The 22,573-nt window shown below is 48.1% G+C and overlaps 1 protein-coding gene across 8 annotated transcripts in view; it reads right to left on the bottom strand.

Annotated features, from left to right (window-relative positions):
* Positions 1-287: 287 nt before the first annotated feature.
* Positions 288-22,573, bottom strand: part of myt1b (myelin transcription factor 1b) — a 29,441-nt gene continuing 7,155 nt past the window's right edge. For 3 of the 8 annotated variants that reach the window (XM_018737746.2, XM_018737750.2, XM_018737751.2), the window contains exons 2-23: positions 22,049-22,149; positions 18,970-19,024; positions 18,042-18,072; positions 16,864-16,926; positions 15,888-16,156; positions 14,670-15,674; positions 13,715-13,849; positions 13,363-13,453; positions 12,968-13,087; positions 11,304-11,518; positions 10,237-10,445; positions 8,671-8,928; positions 8,398-8,552; positions 7,625-7,687; positions 7,392-7,460; positions 6,362-6,424; positions 5,882-5,965; positions 4,994-5,215; positions 4,692-4,783; positions 4,425-4,528; positions 2,581-2,724; positions 288-1,681 (exon numbers count right to left, since the gene is read on the bottom strand). In XM_018737746.2, the coding sequence (XP_018593262.1) occupies positions 1,538-1,681; positions 2,581-2,724; positions 4,425-4,528; positions 4,692-4,783; positions 4,994-5,215; positions 5,882-5,965; positions 6,362-6,424; positions 7,392-7,460; positions 7,625-7,687; positions 8,398-8,552; positions 8,671-8,928; positions 10,237-10,445; positions 11,304-11,518; positions 12,968-13,087; positions 13,363-13,453; positions 13,715-13,849; positions 14,670-15,674; positions 15,888-16,156; positions 16,864-16,926; positions 18,042-18,072; positions 18,970-19,024; positions 22,049-22,149 (3,692 nt within the window). In that variant the 3' untranslated portion in view covers positions 288-1,537. Of the gene's footprint in view, positions 1,682-2,580; positions 2,725-4,424; positions 4,529-4,691; positions 4,784-4,993; positions 5,216-5,881; positions 5,966-6,361; positions 6,425-7,391; positions 7,461-7,624; positions 7,688-8,397; positions 8,553-8,670; positions 8,929-10,236; positions 10,446-11,303; positions 11,519-12,967; positions 13,088-13,362; positions 13,454-13,714; positions 13,850-14,669; positions 15,675-15,887; positions 16,157-16,863; positions 16,927-18,041; positions 18,073-18,969; positions 19,025-22,048; positions 22,150-22,573 lie in introns of those variants that run through there. The other 5 variants (XM_018737748.2, XM_018737749.2, XM_018737752.2 and 2 more) reach the window with 5 other exon arrangements.

The raw sequence follows: 22,573 nt of genomic DNA on the forward strand, positions 1-22,573 counted from the left end.
CCGGACCTCCACCCATTGCTTCGCACAATCCGAAAGGAAGAACTGCTGGTATACTGGTATGTCACGGACAAGTTATATAATCAAACACTGCTTTGTACATTTTTTTTTTTTCTATCGACGGTTTTTCTTTTATTTAAACATTGGAGACGTAAAGACTATTCATACTCGGTCCGCACAAACACGCACACACATTATAAAATAAATATACAACATCACTGTTTCTCAATGTCATTATTTGTTAAATATTAAATAAATAATAAAAACATCCTTTCATTTTTCATCGCCTTGCGGATGACCGAAAATATTTTCCAGACAACAGAAATAGAAGCAACAAAAGGAAAACCTTAAAAAAATTATCAAAACTTGTCACATATAAAATATTTGCACTTAAAAAAGAGGCCAGAAATTTCACCCCTGAAAATAAATAAGATATATAAAATAATTTGCTATGGTTGATATTCTGAATAGCTTCCTCTTTCTTAAACGCTGACGAGGAAGACGTCCTCATTCTCGTTTTTCTCGTGGCCATTTAAAAAAACCGTTTTCCAAAACAACACCTTTAACCGAATAAATAGACAAGATTAAATAAATAGGCAACGTAAAATAGTTGAGAATAAATTACCTTTGCACTCCTCAGTGATTCAACTTAAATAATTTATATAACAATCATAAATCTACAAACTAGTCCGGGAAACAAAGTGCAACTTCTATGCTCAAAAATACTATAGATATTACTAGGATGGACATCTATTTACACGATATATTGTCACTTAAGGAGAGAGAGGCTGCATCTACTGTTTTTCTTGACGTGTCAAGAACACCTAGTAGAAAGGATGATCGCTGGTTGACATCTCCGCGGATGCGTGGACCAGTTGTGTCGAAGGACCCCCTGCTGTATGAGACACGTTTCCAGACTCGGAGGAGTTGTGTCGCGAGCAAAAGTTTGAACCGGCTGCTGATTTACAACGCTACTGCTAGCCTTCCTGGAGCTCTGCCGGAAACACGTCGGCCGTGACCACGCGACGCTCGGCCGAGGCTCGGGAAAACGACCCCGGAGGAGGCCGCCGGTGTCAGGAATTCATCTGGCGCCGGCTCTGACAAGTGCTTTCACATAAGCTGTTTCGATAATCAATTGTCATCCCTTCCCAACACACGTAGCCTCGACAGCACATTGATGAAAACGTTCAAATGTCGGTTTGATCTTCATATTATCCTTGGCAGGCAGATGCCGCACTTGGGTTTTGCTCCTGATCACTTTTCGTCAGCGGTAGCAGATGAGCAACAGGGGGCAAAAGACCGTCCCACGAATAACATATTCAAAATTAAAAAATGAAAAATGGTGAATTTGGTTCCGTTCGGCTCGTCCCCGTTAACCGGCAGCAGCGTCTCTGGACTTTAGTTACGGTCATTTCATTTTTGATGACATCGTCCCTGGGAAGAAGTACAGTGCTGTTTAAAAACCTGAATGCCCTTTTATTTATTTTTTTAAAAATTGTTTTCCTCTGCCGAAGCCTCAGATTCCTTCCTTGGTTACTTTTCAGACCTTGATGCCCTTAACCGCTTGGTTTATGGTTTCCAGCAGGGCCTTGTTCTCTGGGTTCTGGTAGCATTCCTTGTTAGTGTACATGTCAGTCAGAGTGTTCACGTAGGCATCAAAATTCTGCTCGGTTATTGGCTCCTGCTGAAGTAAATAGACAAATTCACACATTCAGAAACAAGCCAATGAATGGCCTCTTCAGCCAAAACTGCGGCACCCCTATCCACGAGCCCTGGCACCTTCCTCTACTTTTTCCCTTCGTCTTGCGCCCGGGTGGTGGGCTTTGGTGCCGAGAGAAACGAAAACTGACAGAGATAGCCCTTCGGACCCAAACCGAAGACCCATCTGTTCAGGCTGCACCTCTAAGAAAGCAGAACCCTGACAAGGCACGCAATATGCAGAGCGTGCACTAACCCCTGGGTATGTTTTTGAGATGGGGGATCAGCGTGCTATTCTTACAGTCCATGCGACATGGTTTGAGCTCTTCTTTAGGGTACTTTTTCCTCCAAGGTTAGATACACATCGCCATAACGGCAAATGATGAGCTCAGAGTAACAGCTGTCGTTCGCCCAAGCAATGAACTGCTGTAACCTCCTTACCGTGACACATTGGATGAAGGCGTCACGGCTATGCGTCACGATGAATGTCGTTATTTTATCATACACGTATGTTCAGCATCACTAACTAAAGCAATTAAGCTTTAGAGAAGCCTTCATTACATAATAATTTCCAAAGAACAAACAGTGGAGTGATGGCCTGCTGAAACCAAATCAAATTCAGCATCCCTTGCGATCATTTGTCTTTGCATTCTGATGCGGCATCAGCTTAATTGGAACGCGACATTAATTCATTCCGACTGCGAATCGGAAATCGTTACGAGGCGCGTCTTACTTTGAAACTGCGCAGTACGCATTTGGCGTTCAGCTTCTTCGACAGCAGGACTTCCCTCTGCCAGCTGCGATCAGGCTTAGGAAGCGGCGGCTGATGCAGCGATCGTGTCGGAGCACCTAGCTGCTGCAGGTGTGGGTGCGCGTGGGACTCACCATGTGTGGGAGACGGATGTTGGCCAGGCTACGGATGAGGGCCTGGCTCAGCCCAGACAGCTCCACAAACAGGGCCTCGTTCTGCTCCTCAATCATCTTGTTCTCCTCCTCGATATTCTTCAAGTTCTTCTCCATGGATGAGATCTGGGCACAACCAGAAGAGCTGTCAATTCAGGTCTGTGATTTTATGTCTTTCTTGCATCTGACATCCTGGGGTTATGTGTTCAAATAGCCAGGTGGTTCTCAATTTATGGCAGGGTTACTTTTCGGTCGCTCTATTGTAAGTCGACTTCACACATACACACACACACACACACACACACACACGGGTGCTGAAGCCACCCGTCCTGAGCAAGGCTCCAGCTCGCTGCAACCCAACCCGGCAACGCAGGGCATAAGGCTGGGAGGGGACACACCCAGGACGGGACGCCAGTCCATCACAAGGCACCCCAAGCAGGACTTGAACCCCAGACCCACCAGCGAGCAGGACCCAGCTAAGCAGACTGCACCCCCAGTCGACTTCATCGTATGTCAAATATCCCCTTGTATTATGTGAACCATAAGGATACATGAGCAATTAAGATGCATGAAAGCTGTGTTCTATAATGGGCTTTGTTTTATGCTTTCACTATTTTCGCACATTACACAAACATCACCTGAAACCGCTTGTCCCATGCGGGGTTTGCAGGGAGCCGGAGCCTAACCCAGCAGCACAGGGCGTAAGGCTGGAGGGGGAGGGGACACACCCAGGATGGGATGCCAGTCCATCGCAAGGCACCCCAAGCGGGACTCGAACCCCAGACCCACCGGAGAGCAGGACCCGGTCAAAGCCACTGTGCCACCGCACCCACCCCCCCTTTTTGCACATTATTCATGTTAAAATAATAATATAATCTAGTGTGAGGGCGTGGTGGCACAGCAGGCTTGGCAGGGTCATTCGGTTCAGTGAGTCTAGGGTCTAGACTGGCGTCCCATCCTGGGCGTGTCCCCTCCCCTTTCAGCCTTGCGCCCTGTGCTGCCGGGTTAGGCTCTGGATCACCGTGACCCCGCTTGGGACAAGTTGTTTCAGACACTGTGTGTAGTCTAGTTATATTTTCACGCACTATTAACATTTTTCACCTTTTTTTCGAAATGTATTGTTTTTTCCTTTTTCTTTTTAGCACCACCAGAACACTCACTCTTTCAATTGCCATTTTATGGCCATAAAAAGTAACCTAAATGGAATCAGAAACAACGTCTGCGCAAAAAAAAAAAAAAAAAAAAAAAAAAAAAAAAACAGCAATTGCTGCTGGACAAACACTGACTGAGACGTTGGCTGAAACCCAAACAATAACAACTGGGTGGTGATGTGACTGTACGGCAGATGGAGTGCGTGTAGGTAAATGTTACAACCTAATTTTGAGGCTCCAAATAACATACTAAAGCTAACATTGTCATGGGGTGGGTGGTGCAGTGGGTTGGACCAGGTCCTGCTCTCTGGTGGGTCTGCGGGTTCGAGGCCCACTTGGGGTGCCTTACGATGGACTGGCGTCCCGTCCTGGGTATGTCCCCCCCCTCCAGCCCTATGCCCTGAGTTGCCGGGTTAGGCTCCGGTTGCCTGCGACCCCGTATGGGACAAGCGGTTCAGAAAGTGCGTGCGTGTGTGTGTGTAACGCTGTCGTAGGTCGGGCTGGAGTTACCAGCTGTAACTCAAAACAGAAAGAACCTAACAAAGCTATCAATAAATCTACGCTTCTATTTTACATCATTAAAATTCAGCGATATCAGTTTTTATAGAGCACATTAATGTACAGACTGAACACTTAGAATAAGAACATTCCAGAAAGACAGCAATCTGGACACACCTGGGTCTGCAAGTTCACCATATCTGCTTCCATCTCACTGTTGGATTCATTCAGCTCACTGATCTCCTTGTTCAGCTGCTTGATGTCCTCATCGTTGTCCAGAACTGAGGGTAGAGCAGCAGAACAGGAAAAACGCTGAGCTTGCCAAAGGCGAGAAAGCGTGGCGTCCAGCGCAAAGAAAGGCGGGTCGGTAGCTCAGGTTCCACCCAGGATAACCTTGCGCTGGCAGGTCCGCGCAGAACGCAAATCCGCGTGCCGAACCCTTACCGTCGCTGGCCCTGAACTTTGTGCTGAGATATTCGTCCCCTGGGAACTTGGCTTTCTTTTTGGCGAGGGAGGCTCTGGGGCAGCCAGAGAGACTGCGAACACAAGTGCGGGACAGCATGAGGACCTTCTTCGCCAGGCTACACAGTGACAGATGCAAACCGAAAGCGCAGTCGGACTGGCGGTCAGACAGCGGTTATCGTCTGTATCGGGCGGATGAAATTGCGACACATGGGTTGCCTAGGGTCACCGACGACGCGTCCCTCAGCCCCCCGCGCGCGCTGAGCGCGGCGGCCCCACGTTACCTTCTGTGCGTGAGGAAGCTTCCGTTGGCGTGGCCGGAGCCGTCGCAGCCGGGGGTGGGACACGTGGGACCTTCGGTCTTGAAGGACTTCCAGGAGAACGGAGAGCCGTTGAGGAGACCTTCCTTCTGCCTGCGGGCGGCCAGCGGGCAGCCGTAGGCGCTGCGGTGGGTGGCGTACTTCCCGCTGATGTGGCCCAGGCTGTCGCACCCTGGGACTGGACATCTGGCGGGTCGTGCGTGGCGGAGAAGGAGGAAGAAGCCAGCGTTACTGAGCTATGAGAAGACGACAGCTTGACAGACACGGGACAGTCAACGGCACAGGGAGCAGCGGGGTGAAACATTATCTTGCGAGCACGTATGTATTTATCGGGCTTCAAACCAACCTCGTGCTCACGGATACAGGTTTATGATCTCAGGCGTTATCGATGGCAAATATCGATACGCCACTTTTCCGGTTTACGTTCGCGAGGCATTTTTTGAGCGCCTTGAACTCTCCTGCAGAGCAAGGTAATATTTCACCACTTTAATTTGCTGTCAATTCCATGCAACAAGCAATTGGTATAGCAAAAAAAAAAGAAAGCAAAAAAAAAAAAAAAAAGTTTCTGTACAAGCAGCAATCTACCAAAGATAACAACAACTTCAGAAAGGATCTGAAATGTTGCGTCCTATTTTAAATCTTCACGATGGATCTCTATGACCTACACTGCTCTACACCATCATGAACTATAGTAATAATAGTAATAATAACTCTGAGGTACCAGGGCACCTCAGGATGGTATGGATATAGAACAGCAAAATGTTATATCAGTGTGTAAATCAGCAGCAACTGTTTTTATGAGGCTTTTTGTCATTAGAAGACAAACGACGTGGCCTTCATTGTGGTACGAACTTTAAGAGCTCGGAGTCCTCCTTGTCGTCCTTGGTGGGAGTTGTTTTTATTCCACCTTTCTTGGCACGCGGGCACCCAGACAAACTGAAAACAGAAAGTATGAAGCCGATAAAAAAATGCAGAAAACACCCCGACATGTTATTTTTCGGTGTTTATGTTTCTGCCAGAGGAAAATAAATTCATGGAAACCCAAAAATTGTATATCACGCTCTAATTAACGACAATCTGCGAGGGAAGATTTTTTTTTTTTTTTAATATTCAACTAACAAACAATGGAAGAGAACTGAAAAAAGTACAGAAATGCGCAAAGTAAAAAGAGCAGCTGAAGATGCCAAGATGTGTTGTCACATGTGTGTCCTGTCTACGGTGTCTGCCTGCGTGTCCCTGTGGTTTCGGGGGAAAAACTGACTGCTCTTTCATAGCTGCCCCTTCACATATCCGTCAGCGGGAAGGACCACGGCGCTACCGTATCCAACCTACCTTCTGTGGGAGGCATAGTTGCCAGTGATATGACCGGATCCATCACATCCTGGAGTGGGGCACCTGTGGGCACGGGGCAGGGGCACTAATGAGCGGCGGGAGTGCAGAAATATGACATGCACGCTTCTCACTACGACGGATGGGTGCTTACAGGGAAGGGTTCTGCTCGTTACTGAGCTCACGCTGGAGGCACGCACCCCTAGCATTCACACCCAAGACATGCACGCAGGAAAACGTTACAAGGGTAGACATGAAGAGGTTATGTCTAGTGCGTGTCAATGGGCTTCTTGGAAATGTCCAAAACACGCAGCACGGGTGCAGCCAGATGTGGGCTCTTGCTGGTGCTGGAGTAAGTCCAGCAGGAATGTGGTGACAATGAGCCTGTGAATTTGCACTCCGCTTCCATAATATCAACTCTGATAAGTAGTTGATTTCAGTTTTTTATTGCTCGTAACAAATTTCACACGGTTTTGGGTAGCTCTGGTGCCCAGTCTCTGCGGAGTTTGCGCGTTCTCCCCGTGATTGCGCAAATTTTCTCAGAGTGCTCTGGTTTCCTCCCACAGTCCAAAGACACGTGTGTCAGCTGAACCGGGGGCTGTAAATTGCCCCTAATGTGTGTGCGTGCCACATTGCTTTGCTGTATAAATGGACGAATATAGGCTGTTTACTACAGCGTACGTAGCACTGTATGATACCTTGGATAAAGGTGTCAGTTAAATACTACATGGGAATCACTGGATGTTGCTTTGGAGAAGTGTCTGCTAAACGAATGAAAGTAAATGTTTTATTACTTTGAACATCACTTTTTCCCACACTATGCCCTCCTCATACAAGACCTTAAGAGAAAAACAACATTTCAGTTTTCATTTCTGTAAACAGAGGGCCGCTGAGCTGAGGCCGCACTTAAGGGTTAATAAAGATGACAGGCCTGCTGCTGCCGCGAGCCGTCCGAGTGTGAAAAGAGGAGCTGAGAGGGCGGCAGCAGCAGCAGCAGCAGAGACAAGCGGGACACAGTGCACAAAACACATACTTGAGCTCAGGAGAGTTGGCTGCCATGAGCGATCGCAGGCTCTTGTCAGCAAGAGGACACCCAGAGAGGCTGGAAGAGAAAGAGACAGAGAGACGAGAAGCGGGAGAGGGCCGGGAGAGGTGCGGGTCAGTGAAGGAAGGCAGAGGGCAAGGACGGACAGAACCAGCTGGACGGATACGGTTTCTCGCTCTTTTGACGCCGGTGGGTCAGCAGTCGGCAGTCTGGGGACATACCTGCGATGGGATGCATAGTTTCCAGTGATGTGGCCACTTCCATCACAGCCAGGCGTGGGGCACCTGCAGGGACGGCAGACAGGAGTCAGTCTCATTAACAAAGGGTCGCTCAGGAACATGAGCGTCTTACAAAAATCACAGCATTGGCTCTCAAAAGTCTCGTCGGGAACGTCAGCCGTTGATGCAGCACATTCTCACCGCATTGCAAGTTACTTTTTAAAACTTTTCGTTATTAATCTTCACTTTGCCAGTGTCTTTGTCCAGGGAAAATTATCTTAAAGAAGCAATTTTGCAACGATTTACTCATTTATACAGCGAGGTGTTCTTACCGTATCAATTAATTCAAAGTAAATACTTTAGACTGTAAGGTGACATCCCGCACGCTGCCCTGCTGCGGCCGTGAATCAGCGATCACTCAACACAAGGCTCCAACCCGCAACCCTGGTGTTAAGAGTCTCGTGCTCCTTCAGCTCAACTTGCCCTAGTTTGCCTAAGACCGACAATACAATTAATTTAATCTAAATTCTTTTTAATATGTTACAGTTAACTGTATCCAGATGAGGAGATGAAAAGAAAAAAACTCCCAACTCCATAGAAACCGGAAAAAATAAATCTAGGGAGGCTCAGCTACCAGCGGCTGCCTACCCCTGCGGACCATTCCGCTGTGGACAGGGGACTTGTGTGGTTGCGTCTAATCGAAAAAAATGATTGATGTTTGGCTTTCTCATGGGTCATGAGCTGGTGGATCTCGGCATGGTAAAGTCTCCACTTACAGCAGGAGCTCCTTCTTGCAATCCTTGGTCTGGAACTTGACTTTGAAGCTGGGGGTGGTCACCTCGCCAGGGTACTTCCTGTCCTCTGGGCAGTCCTGCATCATATCACAATCCTCGGGGTCAGATGAGGCGTAGGACTGAGCTGTCTGCTCCATCTGTGCAAATCGGGCGAAGGAGGAAGCCTTTTCTTGACAATCATTTGCTGCAGCCGAACACTTCTTCGACATTTAAGGTTGCAAAGGAGGAGGATAGAGAGAGAGGAAACCTGCTCACCTCCTCAGAGTCTTCCTCTCGCTGGCGGTTGGGCTTCGTGTAGTCGAGGGGGCCCTCCCATTCCTCCTGCTTGTAGGCGTGGCTGGACTGGGGAGAGGTCACGGCGCTGCTGTTGCCCGGGTGCTGCGATGAGGAGGACGAGGAGTTGTCCGGTGAGCGGACGCCGGGGCTGCCGCACGGCACGCTGCCTTCCCGCTTCACTGACTTCTTCATGCTCAAGTCCAGCGTCCCATTCTCATCCACCTCAATGTCCATGCTCTGAGGACCAAAGAGAAGGAAAGGTTCATTAAAGGGCCAGCAGGTGGTGTAACGCTTAAAGCCACTGCTTTGCAGACAAAGACCCAGGTTCAAATCGCCCTCCAGCTGTAGTAGCCCTGATACAGGTAGCGACCCTGCATTGACACAGGAAAAGTTACCCAGCCATATAAATGGGAAAATCGTTGTGAATAGCTTTAAGTGATTAGTACTTAAACCTAATGGGATAAGCTGCTTGGGAGAAAAGTGTCAAATTTAATGAATAAATGAAACATTGCTATAATCACTCTATTCACTACATGAATTCAGTCTACCATCCTGTCTTAGTACATTTACATTTATTTATTTAGCAGATGCTTTTCTCCAAAGCGACTTCCAACGAACTCTATGTAGTGTTATCAGCCCACACACACCTTACTCATCATGGTGACTTACACTGCTAGATACACTACTTACACTGGGTCACTCGTCCATACATCAGTGGAACACACTCTCTCTCTCTCTCTCTCTCTCTGTCACTCACACACTAGGGGGGAGCTGAACATCATGTCTTTGGACTGTGGGAGGAAACCAACACAGACACAGGGCAAACATGCAAACTCCACACAGACTGCAGGGGGGATCAAACCCATGTCCTCTTGCACCACCCAGGCGCTGTGAGACAGCAGCACTATTTACTGTGCCACCATGCCATCCATGTAGCAGTTTGTCACAGGCGTGAATGTGAACAAATTCATTCTTTCAACAAAACATGCATAGGAAAGTTGAAAATGAATGTAATTTAGTTTAAATCTGGATGAATAAGTTTAAATCCGAGATGTTGTAGAAAACCAAAAATCCTCTGCCAACTATAACAGCCAGAGGATGCGAGAGCTGTTGGGAAGAGATGGACCAGCCCCTACTGTGTGCTATGGTCCCTTGCAGCAGACGTAGCCACTTCCTCAGACCATTCATCTTAGCCCATGTACCCAAAACCCCAAACAATGGAAAAACCATGTCAGGAAGCTGAAAAATTATGCCTCTCCACAGATTTAAAAAGCTATTTAAAAATGGCACAAGAGGAAAAGTGCAGGTACAATTACAGTGCTCTATTAACAAAGGGGGGGAAAAAAAAACAAAACACAGAAAAAACCCACATTTATCATCCATTGAGAGCCACAGACCTGCAGCCAAAAACAAGCACTAAACAACGGGCAGCCTATTCAACAGCTGTCCACAGAGTCCACTTTACGTACAGTAACCGCAATGCACTAATCGCTACGCAAACCGGTCTGGGACCACCAGCTTTGAGAGAACCTGACGGCGTCCCACCTTGCTGGACGCACTCTGCTGCTTGGTGCTCAAGTTCTCGGGCATCTCCCAGCACCGCGTGGATAGGTTGAGGATGGCCGTAGCTGCCATGTGGGCTGCCTCGGCGTCGTGGGAGTAGTCGTAGCCGCTGGAGGACGGAGACGAGGTGCTCTTTGAGTAGCTGCCCGCTAGGCTGTGACTTGGGGAGGAGGCCTTGGGGAACGGTTTCGCTGCGGGACATGGACACATTTAGGCACGAGGCGAAGAACTGTCCAACATCGCGATGGTACGGTATAACAAGTCAGCCCATTAACGCCTAAATCGTTACTGTTTTCCTTATTTGGTCACTTTCACATGCACAGTATTTTAGTCGAAGGAGCCCGGAAAATTAATCGTCAACTTCACAGTAGACAGCGAACTAGAGAAAAAAAACGTTTCACGACGCAGTATCCTATTTATAGCACACCAGTATTTCTGAAAGAGTTGCCTTATATAAAATACAGAAACAAACATTTCAATAGAAACAATTGCAAGAAATACATAAAAGAAACAAATAAATTTAACACATTTTTTTGAATGCTATTCGAAGGAGAGAGGGTGGCGTGGTGGTGCAGTGGGTTGGACCGGGTGCTGCTCTCCAGGGGATCTGGGGTTCGAGTCCCGCTTGGGGTGCCTTGCGACGGACTGCCGTCCTGTCCCGGGTGTGTCCCCTCCCCCTCCGGCCTTACGCCCTGTGTTACCGGGTTGGCTCCGGTTCCCCGCGACCCCGTATGGGACAAGCGGTTCAGAAAGTGCGTGTGTATTCAAAGGAGTTGAGATGGAAAAACACAGAGCAAAGCTAGAACTCACTCTGACAAGACCAGTGCTGAATCACAGCATACCCTCTTAGCGTTCAACAGGTGTTTTGAACATCACCCCACCCCAAGGTCACACACAACACTTTAAAGGCACCGTCCAACCAATAGGGCACTAATTGCTTAAGCTGATCAGCTGAAAGGAGAAGTTCGTAAAACATACAGACGGAGACTCCGTAAGTTAAGACGCACACATAATTCTAACGAGGTACCAGCGTTGGGTAGGGTCCTTACATTTAAAGGCTTTCGGTGAGGTTTCAGTGGTGTGTATCTTTGGCGCGAGCATGCGTTTCCCAAAGACCTGAACGTCAAAGCTTGCATAATCGAAGGAGACTTTGGAGTACTTCTCCAGTTCCTTGGCCAGGTTGGCGCGAGGCGTGGCAGGGAGCACGCTGGGTCTGTAGCTGCCGTACTGGGGGATCTCCAGCTGCTTCACGAAGCACATGGGCCTGCGGGAAGAGGGAGAGCGTGGCAGTCGGCGGGGCGAGACGTCGGAGGGAGGGTGGTGAGCGAGAGAAGAGAGGGAGCGAAGGAGACGGGGGTCAGGGGAGCGACGGTGTAAAGAGGGGTACGTGACAGAGCGCGGGGGAGACGTGTTTCAGGAGCGACAGACGCCGGATTAAAAGGAGCCTTATCAACACGGGGCACATTTACATATTGTAGTGCGAGGAGCCGAGGAGCTTAAAACACTCTCGTTTCGCTCAAGTGCGGAGGCTCCTGTCAGACCGGCTCCGGAAAATCCTCCGACCGAAGAGCGCGCGAGCACGGTCCCTGCTCTTCTTCTTTATCTGGAGGAGAGGAAACCATTCCGGGAGACTTGAGGGGGCATCGCAGAGTGGTCCCAAAGTGACCTTCTCGCGGGCATTCCAACGCGGGCCTCACGGTTACGGAGAGCAACCCGGGAGCAGGGACGACCGCACGACTCACCACACGAGGATTATCCTGACTGATCACTTCCTTGCACTTCTGTTTTAATTATACACATTTGCATTGAAAGATTGTATCTGAAATTTGGAGAGTCCCTTTGGTAGGTTTTGCATGTTTTGTTAATAAGGTTTCACGATACAGAAATGCTGATTAGAATAAAAAAGAGATTAGGTTTGTTATGTTTTTAATCCTGAGTGCTTTCTTTGACCATGGATGAGGTTCCTCAAAGAAAGTAATTATTTTTCCATGCTCACAATGCCCTATAACTTGCATAATTAGCTTATCTGCCGCATAATTAAAATACTCTGGAAAATGGAAAATGTACTCAGCATAATACCAGAGCCTGGTCATTAATTATAATTCTTGAAGATGGGATGAGAGGGTAGGAGGAATGCGGTAATATGCGGATGCTGAACAGAAGCCCGGTTTGAGAAGGCTGACTAATGGCGGCGCTGGGCGAACATCCGTCTGATGGAACACAGCGCTGACGAATCACAGCACTCGCCAAAGGAGGACACAACGATGATTTCAGAGCAGGCCCTCTGCGCACTCAGACGAAAGCAGCAGATACGCACACCAGCAACAAAGACTGATCTTCATGCAAATTCTCCGCACTGATCTGCTTCACCGAGGCTGAATTCTCAGTCATGACTTTGGTAGGGCCGACTAGGGGCATAGTGCTTCGAGCCACGACCTTACACTCTAAGGACCGAGGTTTGAACCCCAACTCCTACTGTAGTTCCCTTGAGCAAGGTACTTACCTTGAACTACTCCTGTAAAAATTACCCAGAAGTATAAACTGATAAATCACTGCACATCACTTTGGAGAAAAGTGTCAACTACATGAATGAATGAACAACGGGAGCACGCCCCTGTAGCCGTCTTCGCACGGAGCATATTTTATCAGAAGTTATTGATCGAGAATGGATGTCGTGCTTGTGGGATATGGGGTGCTGGGTGAGATCGCATACCTGAGTACTCTGTCAGAGTTTGGGCTTCCTTTGGGATACTCGCTCATAGTCTGAGAGTGCTGCTGCTTCTCCTGCGTTTTAGAGAGCTTCTCTGCTGCTGCAATGGGGCATCCAGACAAACTGGAGGGACAAGAAAAAAAACATACCAGTTAAATATACAAGCACACGTTACAGGATCTGTTATCACAGTCGCACGGGAGGTCCCGTAAAAATTGCGCAAAAAAAAAAAACCCCCGAATTACTCAGAATTGTTTAGCCCACATTACTTAACGTGGCAACGTCTCACTCATCATTGTAAGCTGGCGTGATACATCTTCACAGTCGGGTGCCACACACTGGTGGAGGTGCCCACTGGCCCTTGGGAGAGGTCAACGACAACGCGGCAAGGAACCCACCTTCGGTGCGTGTTGCGGTTGCTGTTGACGTGACCCTGTCCTGTGCAGCCAGGGGTTGGGCACTTCAGCACGTTCTCATGCATGGCCAGGACTGTGGGGGGGCAAAGAGTTAGTAACAGACACGGTCAAGCACAACAACTGACAAATCACAGCAGATTTTCCGTATTAATGAGATGCATCTCGTTGCCGATAATAACCCCACACAGCAAAAAGAGCAGCTACTAATTGCCACACATTTTAATGAAATAAAATCCCGAGAGGAAAAGCTAAGCATCTGCTACAGTGGAAAGGTCTGCTGGAGGAGGGCAGTTTAGAGATATGTCAGAAAATAGACTGGCCGGGTTGTACTCACTCTCCGGTGGGATTCTGTCTTTGTGTGGGCAGCCTGACAGACTGCGATGGTGGGGGTACAGTCCAGTCACATGACCTGTTCCGTCGCACCCTGGAGTGGGACATTTGACTTCCCTTTTCTCGGGCCTGGAGCTCTCTGTCGTGATGGGGGGAAGAAGGAAAACAAACATATTCATCATTGTTGATCCTATTGCAAAGCATCTCACGAACACGTCCCCGATCCCTTATCCGATGCAGATTTATCACTATAATTACCATCGTTATATATGATTACACAGTGTGCTGTGATTTTAGTATGTAATTACTATTATAGGTGAAAAGATGGAAAGCCTGCGGCCATGTTGTTCCTATTGAAACCGAAAAAATGGCACTCATTAAAGTGGAGCTGTGGGCCTCTCTCCTCCTCGCATATGCAGCGCGCAACTTGAAGCGCAGCTCGGCATGCAGGGAAAAATGGAGGAAGATGGAGAGGGAGAGAGACGTGGCGCTCCGCTGGCCCGAAAATTGAATGTTAACAAGACATGGACCTCCTAATTAAAAGTGGACAGGGCATGGGCGACGCGACAGGGAACGGCTGCTTGCACGCACACACACACACACACACACACACACACACACACACACACACAGAACTGGGAGGGAGGGGAAACTGGCACTGGGACCCGAGCCAGCTTTGGGGTGGCACAGCGAAGCGCTGAAAACAAACCAATATGGAATAAATCCCATTATGTCACACCACTCGCTTCCGCTCTCTCCCTCCCTAAGTGGTTCCTCGTGTAATTAATCATTGTGCTAACACTTTATTTCAATAAATCAACTCATTTTGTACTCACTAATTTATTGAAAAAGTAATTTGTTACTAAATGAATTTATAATTGCCTATACTTGTATGTATCTACGGTGTAAGGGCCATCTAGGCCCTCATTTTTCGTCCACCACCATTGAAAATGCCTTACCTTTGCTGAAGTAACTCTTGCGAATGGTTTCCATGGGCTTCCCCGAGCGCTCCTCCATGCCAAGGTAGCCGAGGTGCTCGGGAGCGTGGCCCAACTCGCGTGGGCTTTTCACCTGCTCCGCCTTGAGAGCAATGGCTTGCTCCAACAGGCCCAAGTTGCCCTTCGTCATGTCGTACATCTCCGACTCATCGGTTACTGCTGACTTTTGCGAGAGGCTATCGTCATCTTCCTCATCCTCCTCGTCTCCATTGTCTTCATCGTTGTCTTCCTTCTCTGAGTCCTTGGACTGCACCTCGATAATCACGGAGGGTAAGGCCTTCTGGGAAGGGTAGTCCTCCTGTGACGCGGCCTTCTGCCCCTCGCTCAGCGTTTCACTCTCAGATCTTTGAGTTGGAGTACTGATAGCCGTGACAGCAGCAATGGCATGCTGAGTGTGGATTCCTTCATCATCTTCTTCATCTTCCTCCTCTTCCTCTACTGTTTCCTCACACGGTCTCTCTGAGCCCGATTCCTCCTCTACCGCGTCCTTTGCGTGAACTTTCTGGAAGTCTTCGCTGAAATACTGGTGGTCAGAATTGTCCTTCTTGCTCATGAATTGTGTTTCCTCCTCTTCGTCATCCTCGTCCTCATCCTCATCATCATCATCTAGCTCTTCTTCCTCATCGTCATCCTTTACATGTGTTGCTACGCCTTCCCCTTCAGGCTGCGGCTTTGACACGTGCTTCTCTGTCACCTCAGCTGCCTTTCGACTGTCCCCGTGTTCATTCTCATTGCCCCGCTCATCTACGGGTTTACGCTCTGAAGACTCCTGTCGTTGGACATTGGTGTTATCAGCTGGACTGTGGCTCTCAGCAATCTGACTCAGATTGAGCAGGGAACTGGCCACCATTTCATGGTAGTTTGAGTACTCCTCTCTCCGAGCACCCGCCGTGACCACGACTTTGGCTGTTGCCTTGGCGTCCTTCGATTGTACTGTACTCGAAGTTTCCACAACAACACAGTCCTCTGCGGGAGACAGTGGGGATACCGAATCAATGAAGAAATGGAAAATTAAGAACATATTTATGAAATGTAGCCAAAAAAAGTCATGATAGAGACTGATCACACAATCACTTCTTCTGCACTCAATATCCTAGCAGTGCTGTTAGTATCACAATAGCAGCTTTTGTTGCCACCACTGTCAGCGCTCTGTAGGACGTTGGCTTTCTGAATACCCACCATCTTCATCCTCGTCTGTGTTTGACCGCTCTTTGTTCTTCTCCTTCTCCTCAACCATCTCATCCTGGTCCTCTGGAGTTTCCTCTGACTCCTCTGCGCAGGAGTCCTCCTTGGCTTCCGTGTCTTCGCTGCTGCCATCGCTGTCTACATTGTAGCCCTCATCCAGGGCCAGCTTGAGAGGGTGGGACTTCCTCTTGGAGATGGGCTGATCCTGGTCTGAGTCGGCCTCTTGGAGCCTCCTTTTCCTCGCCAGTGGACAGCTCAGAGCACTGCAGATACAGAAGAGCAGAATGGAGGGTTAGGTTAAACGAGGAGTCCATATAACAGTCAGGTCCTTTAGACAGATCATTCACGGATACAGCAAGTGAAATCAACATAGTAAGAAGTAAATAACATGCTAATTCATGGGTGAATGACATGAATAATGGACAGATGCTGAGTATGAACCCATTGCAAGGCAATATGTTAGGAGACACATAAAATCCAATCAAATGGAAGGCTTCATTAGGAAACAAAGCAGTTTGGATAAAATTCAATATATCCCTCATCCAGAAACTAACGGAGGGGGCAGAGAAACTTATATAAGTGAAAAACACGTGGCAATTTATTAAAATGTATCATTAAAGTAAATTCTAAGTTAGCATGCCAAGTAATTCTAAGTAAATGGCAGCATCAGCTTTTCTAAAAAAAAAGAAAAAAAAAAAAACTTGAGACATTTTGAAATTTGGGTTGTAGGGTTCTGATCTCTGCCGACTCTGGGTCATCCTGAGAAACCTCTCCTGCTGCTCCCTTATCTGCTATACTTTCCACCTGTGACAGGGACACCCAGAAACCGAGAATCGTCTAGTACTGTGTGTTCTCGTCCAATGCAGAGTTAACACTGATTTTATATTTCAGTTAAAGCTCTTTGCTTTCAATAGACGGCTGGTTAAGGTCTAGCCTGTGTCTTGTGTCACTACAGTGGAATCTGCCCTACCTTCTGTGTCGTGCATATTTTCCACTGATATGGCCTGAGCCTTTGCATCCCGGAGTTGGGCAGCTAAATGGGGGGGTCAGAAATAAATTGATTGGAATTAGTCTCTTTTAAGTATTTTGTTTTCCCTTTACGTTCAGACAAAGAATAGCCTCGAGCGCATCAATGTATATGAAGCAAGTGTTCGTCAGCAAATTAAGAGAAATGCATGCACACACTATGTGGAGATAGATAGTTAATATGACAAACAACAGAACAGTTTTATCAGCAATACAACTTGTATCAATGAATTTTCATGTAAATTCTGTTAGAACAACCCTTGTTAATATCTGAAAACTATAAAATTTTCCCATTACTAGCCACAACTACTACCAGCTTTACAACCTCCACATATAACTCCTCTCATTACCTGCGACTACAATTAACTCCCTTCTCGTGACAATTATAACCGCTGTCTAGACATCGGAGATTTCCCCGAGGACTGCCGACGCAAATTCCCATTAATTTTTAAAATATTGGCCATTATTATTTAAATAAATATTACCGCTTCTATTTATTAAATGCTACATTAGCATTTTAAATCATACAACACACCCTGTCGTATGCCTTTAGGTGCACATCGTGAATGTAGATCTATGCTGCAAGGTGAGGCATGACAAATGAGAAATTAGTCAACGCTGACTTTTGATTTACAAATGATGGGCTCGTGAGGGCGCGGGAAAGCCGTTTCCGTACAGAACGGCATCCGTTCGCAAAGTGCGGCGACAGTAACCGCAGAGACGTCCGAAGACAAGGAGCGGGAGCAAAACCTGATGTCCGAGTACAACAGGGTATTGTTAAGACACACGGCCAAGCGAGGTCTCAACGAAGAGAGTACGGCGAGCACGGGAACCCCATTTTGGTACTAATTTCAGGGCTGCGGTGAAACGGGGGCCTTCGTATCGTTTCCGTTTAATTGGCTACCTCACGACCTTAGGCATCGCACCGGCCTTGGCAACATCCTTCAGGATGCTGAGCTACACACCGCTTCTTCATTTTGCGCGTCTTCATCCTTGAGAAAAAGCTATAACCACCGAACGCGCCGTGCTTCCGAATCTGCAGGGTTCGTCTCCTTCGAGCTCAGGCGTGCACATCAAATATTGTGATGCAATGTTCCTGAAAACAGCCAGCCGTCTTCTTACCTGAACTCCTGTCCTACAAGCTCTATAGGCACTGGGGGAGAAAGGGAAATACGATAACAATTACAGATCCAAACAACAACGGGCAAAGGTATCTTTCATCTAAATCAAACTGTGACCTCTTTTAATTGACAGACTCTCACTTCTCTAAAGTCAGGATATTGAACACTTTCATTTACGTTTGAGAATTTTATTAAAGGTAGCGACATACACAACATGCACCTGACTATGAATAAAAAACCTCATACGAGGGCAACAAGGCAGAAGCTCATTAAACAGACTGAAGGACAAGAATGCGTTTAATCAAACAAGACTCTGCAAAACTATATTTCTGTCTTGTGTCCTAACATCGTGCAGAGCCCGAAATGTACGATACGGGGCAGGCCACAAAGCAAGAGCACGGTACAAGTGAAACAAGAATAAATAAACTTTTGGTGCTGTCGGTAGGAAAAAGTATGAAAACACTGCGATGTTATTATAAGTAATTAATCTGTTACAAGAAAATGCATCCAATTAAAATTCTGAATCAGCTGACAAAGTGCCAAAAATCTAAAAACATGACCAAAATAATTCAGATGTATTCCTTTCAAAGCTTGAATTCTCCAGCAATTATTTCACGCTCTTTCATCATCTCTGTGACTGCTGGCAACCCAGTGGGTTCATAACACAACAGCACCTTGGGTAAAATCAATCTCTCCTAAGTTGTTATTGATGTATTTTGCACTTGCAGTCCCACAAGTCAATTTTAAGAAAACTGAGATCTGTCATTAAAAAAACCCCCCGAAACGGTTCACAAGCAGCGATGATGAAACGCATGTGCTCGAAAGTAACAGTTATCCTGCACATCTCACTGGCACTGGGTTCCAGTAGAAATGGGGGGGGGGGGGGGGGAAGAAGAAATGTTTCACGTCAAACTTTGCACTGGACTCACCTCTTATTCCCTTGGAGCGAGTACGTGCTCTCTTGCTTTCGCTGTCTTGGCTCATCTGCCACGAGGAGGGGAGATGAAGAAAGCGACGGTTGTTTCCAGGAGAAAAACAGCATGTGTGCAACACCCTAGTGCCTATCCCAACACGTCCGGCCGAACGCAACGAGAAACACGCACGCGCATGCACACGAACACGCACCTGTACGTATACGTACGAACGCGCATGCACGGCGACGGCGGTCACGCCGGAGCGCGCTTCGCGCGCGTTCGCGGCCGTTTCCCTCGCGCGTGTCCTCACGGCGACGGCTCCGCGTACCGGCTCGGCGCTTTCATCGCCTCTTTCAATTCCAGAGACCGTGCGAGGATGTAAAAACACGAAGCGGATTCCGCGCGAGAAACCTAGATGGAGCTCTAACGCGCTTCAGCCGCCTGGACGGGATGGGAAACGACAAAGGAATCGCTGAAAGATCACAGGGCTAAAAATGAAAGTGAAATAAGCCCCTATTAATCTCAACACTAAAACCTGCAGTGTTTGTGCTGCACTTTAATACCCCCCACCCCACCCCACCCCACCCCACCCCTGCCCCCGCAGCCCCCCGGCAGGCCTCCTCCTATAATTTACCGCACCTGAACAATCACCGTGATTGGACACTGTACGGCGCCACGGTGGCGCATGCTGGGGCGATGCCCATTTATGACCGAAGCGTCGCCGCGATGGGGACAATAATAATAATAACACAATCGCCGTAATTCCTCCTTTCGCGGCGCCCGCGCTCCCGACGCAACGGTGGCCGTCACAAAGGAGCAGGTGTCGCCCCCCGACGCCCGCGCTCAATTCACGGCGCTTTTTAAAAAGAGCGCACTCCGAGCCACCGCGGGCTTATTGGACAATAAGGCCATTAGTTTTGATTACTAGGGACATCACGTTTGGCGCGAGCGCCGCACTTAGCGGCTTTGTCGCACTTTGCAGCGAAAGTTGGCACGGATATAGCTGATTTAAACAGACGCCCTGGCAGTCTCCACTTCCTGCTGATAAATGCTTTTAAAAGGGAGAGGCGGACAAAAAGCGCTGTGTGCCGGGGGCCTGCTCCGAGTGGCCCGGCCTTACAGGTGCAGCGAGGGCTCCTTTCAGGCGCGGGTTCTGATGGGCCCAGATGAATGCGCATCCACACAACGGGCCCACTTTGTGCACGACTCCGAGGGGCAATCTAATTCTCCCCTTTGGTTCGCTTCGGTCGCTCAGGCCGAATGAGAAAGTGCGCGGCTATTGAACGGAACTTCCTAAACTGCGGCCGAGGCGCCGCGCGAGTCCACGTGTCAATGGACACGTTTGTGAAGACCAACCGGGCAGGTGAAACCTCTCCGTGCTTCCGCTGTCCGAAGCGCAACGCGTTCTTCCCGTTACGAACTCGCGTCGTTGCGCACGTACGATTTACACAGATTAAGCAGATGCGCTCGACTTTAACGCTCGCTGATTTTCAGAGCTGCGCTCGAACGCTTTTCAAAACCTGAAAGTATTTTTTTTTAAGACTAACAAGTTTTTCTTAGTTTAATGCATTATTAATATGAAAGGACCACTGTCAAACTGAACATAATGTGGTATAATGTAACTAAAGCTGCAGTTGTTTTCCCCCTTTGAAATAACACATAATAAATCTCAACAACCATTCTCCTCATTTTCCTAATCTGTTTTAAAGGGCTTTGCGATGTGTGTCTAAACATGTCCCGTGCCACGGTTTTAATCATATGCTTTAAAAAAAAAAAAAAAAAAAAAAAAAAAAATTGTACCGGCTTCTCCAGCGGAAACTGTGGAGCGGAATGTGTGTGTGTGTGCGTGCGTGCATGGGTGTGTGTGTATGAAAGCGAGCGCAAGGAGGGGCCTACGTGTGCCTGCAGGCCGCAGTGTACATTATTAATAATGTCCCTCTTTGTGTGCCATACTCACATGAAGGCTTTCTGCGCTGCATTCTGACAGCTATATGTAAATTTGTGGCTGGGGGCAATGACTTCATAGAGAAGGTCACCCCTCTTCCCCCGCATGCATAAATGAGCCTTTTATTCATTTTCACTTTTACAAGCGAGACCAGGAGCAACATGGCGCATTTAGCAGACGACGCAATCGGCGACCGGCTGATGGACCGACGTTTCGGAAATTACCTGCGGGCCGCAACTGCCAATTAGGAGTCCAAACCATATCAAAGTGCCGGTGCGTGCCAGAACCGGCCGCACTTTCACTCCAGCGATGCACGGTCCATCAGCAACAAACACGAATATATTCCCCCCTCGGTTTTATAAGAAAACAGAATTCTAACACATAATTTGGTTAATTTTGTTGTTTTTTTTCTAAGCGAACCCCTCAAAGGGAGTTTTTTTTTAAACATCTAAGGAATCCCCCGGGATGATAAGAAAGTAAATGAAGCAGTCTTTTGAATAATCCAATTGAATGCTTTAAAAGCAGTGGCACTATTGGAAGCAGGAAAAAAGATCAATAAAGTGATTCCGTTTGATGTGCGCTCAATATCAGTGGGAGGAAGGGAAACGCACAGCCCACGAGAGGGATCATCTGCTTCTGCGACGCGACTGCGGATGCGCGACTGCACATGCCATCCCCGAACAAGAAGGTGTTCGAGAAAAAGACGCGGGCTCCAATTTATACAAAGTTTTTCAAAAAAAAAAAAAAAAAAAAAAAAAAACGGCTGCAATTTATTCAAAGCGAAAAAAGTCTATTCAGCAGGAGGACAAAACAAACACCTAAGCAATAAAGCTGGAGCGAGAGCGAGAGAGATTTTAATGCTGATTAGTTAAACGCAAGTAAGTCAAGGACATCCCTTGCTGAGGCTGAGTTATCGCGCCCGAGGACCACTCCGAACGGGTCCCTGAAACCAAAAGCTGAGCGGACAGGATTTCGTTTGTTCTGTTTGGGGGGCTGAAACGCAAGAGTCCGACGCAGGCGGCCACACGCATCATCCCGTGCACCTTCCTCCCCCTCCCTCTCCCTCCCACTTCACCCGCCCATCCCCCACCCACAGATCCCCCCCTATGGGATGCTGCGAAGGCGGAAGCGAAGCGCCGTGCCACTTACTTTGATTTGTCTGCTCTGCAGGCCCTTTGTAGATTCGCAACTGCTGATCCTCTCTCCTCTCGTCCACCTCTGCTTCACCAGCTCGCCTCGAAACTCATTTTCTGTGGGATCAAAGTCGGGGAGGGACACGTGGCGGAGAGGTCGGGGTGCGGGGTGAGGGGGAGAAGACTTTATTAAGACAGTATCAGTGGAAGAGCGATGAAGAAATGAACATGGGGATCAAGTAGGATGATGGTGGACGGAGCCGGAGGAACCTCTCATGCTGAGACCAGCGCTTTCCTGGCACCGTCCTTAACTAGGGTCCCAGCTGGAACAGCACACTCTGCCATTAGAATCAATCAAATCTGCGCATTTTTATTGTCCCTTTAGTAGTTTCAAGTGTATGAAAAAGGGTGAGGGCAGGGGGAACCGAGGCACTAAATAATGAATCATCCATAAATCAAGTTTTTTTTTCCCCCCTCTTCACCATAATGATCAAACATATCAGCCCCAGAATAAAGAGCACGGGAAAGATGGAGAAAAGGT

The sequence above is a fragment of the Scleropages formosus genome, chromosome 2 (assembly GCF_900964775.1).
Source record: "Scleropages formosus chromosome 2, fSclFor1.1, whole genome shotgun sequence".
In the NCBI taxonomy this organism is placed as follows: Eukaryota; Metazoa; Chordata; class Actinopteri; order Osteoglossiformes; family Osteoglossidae; genus Scleropages; species Scleropages formosus.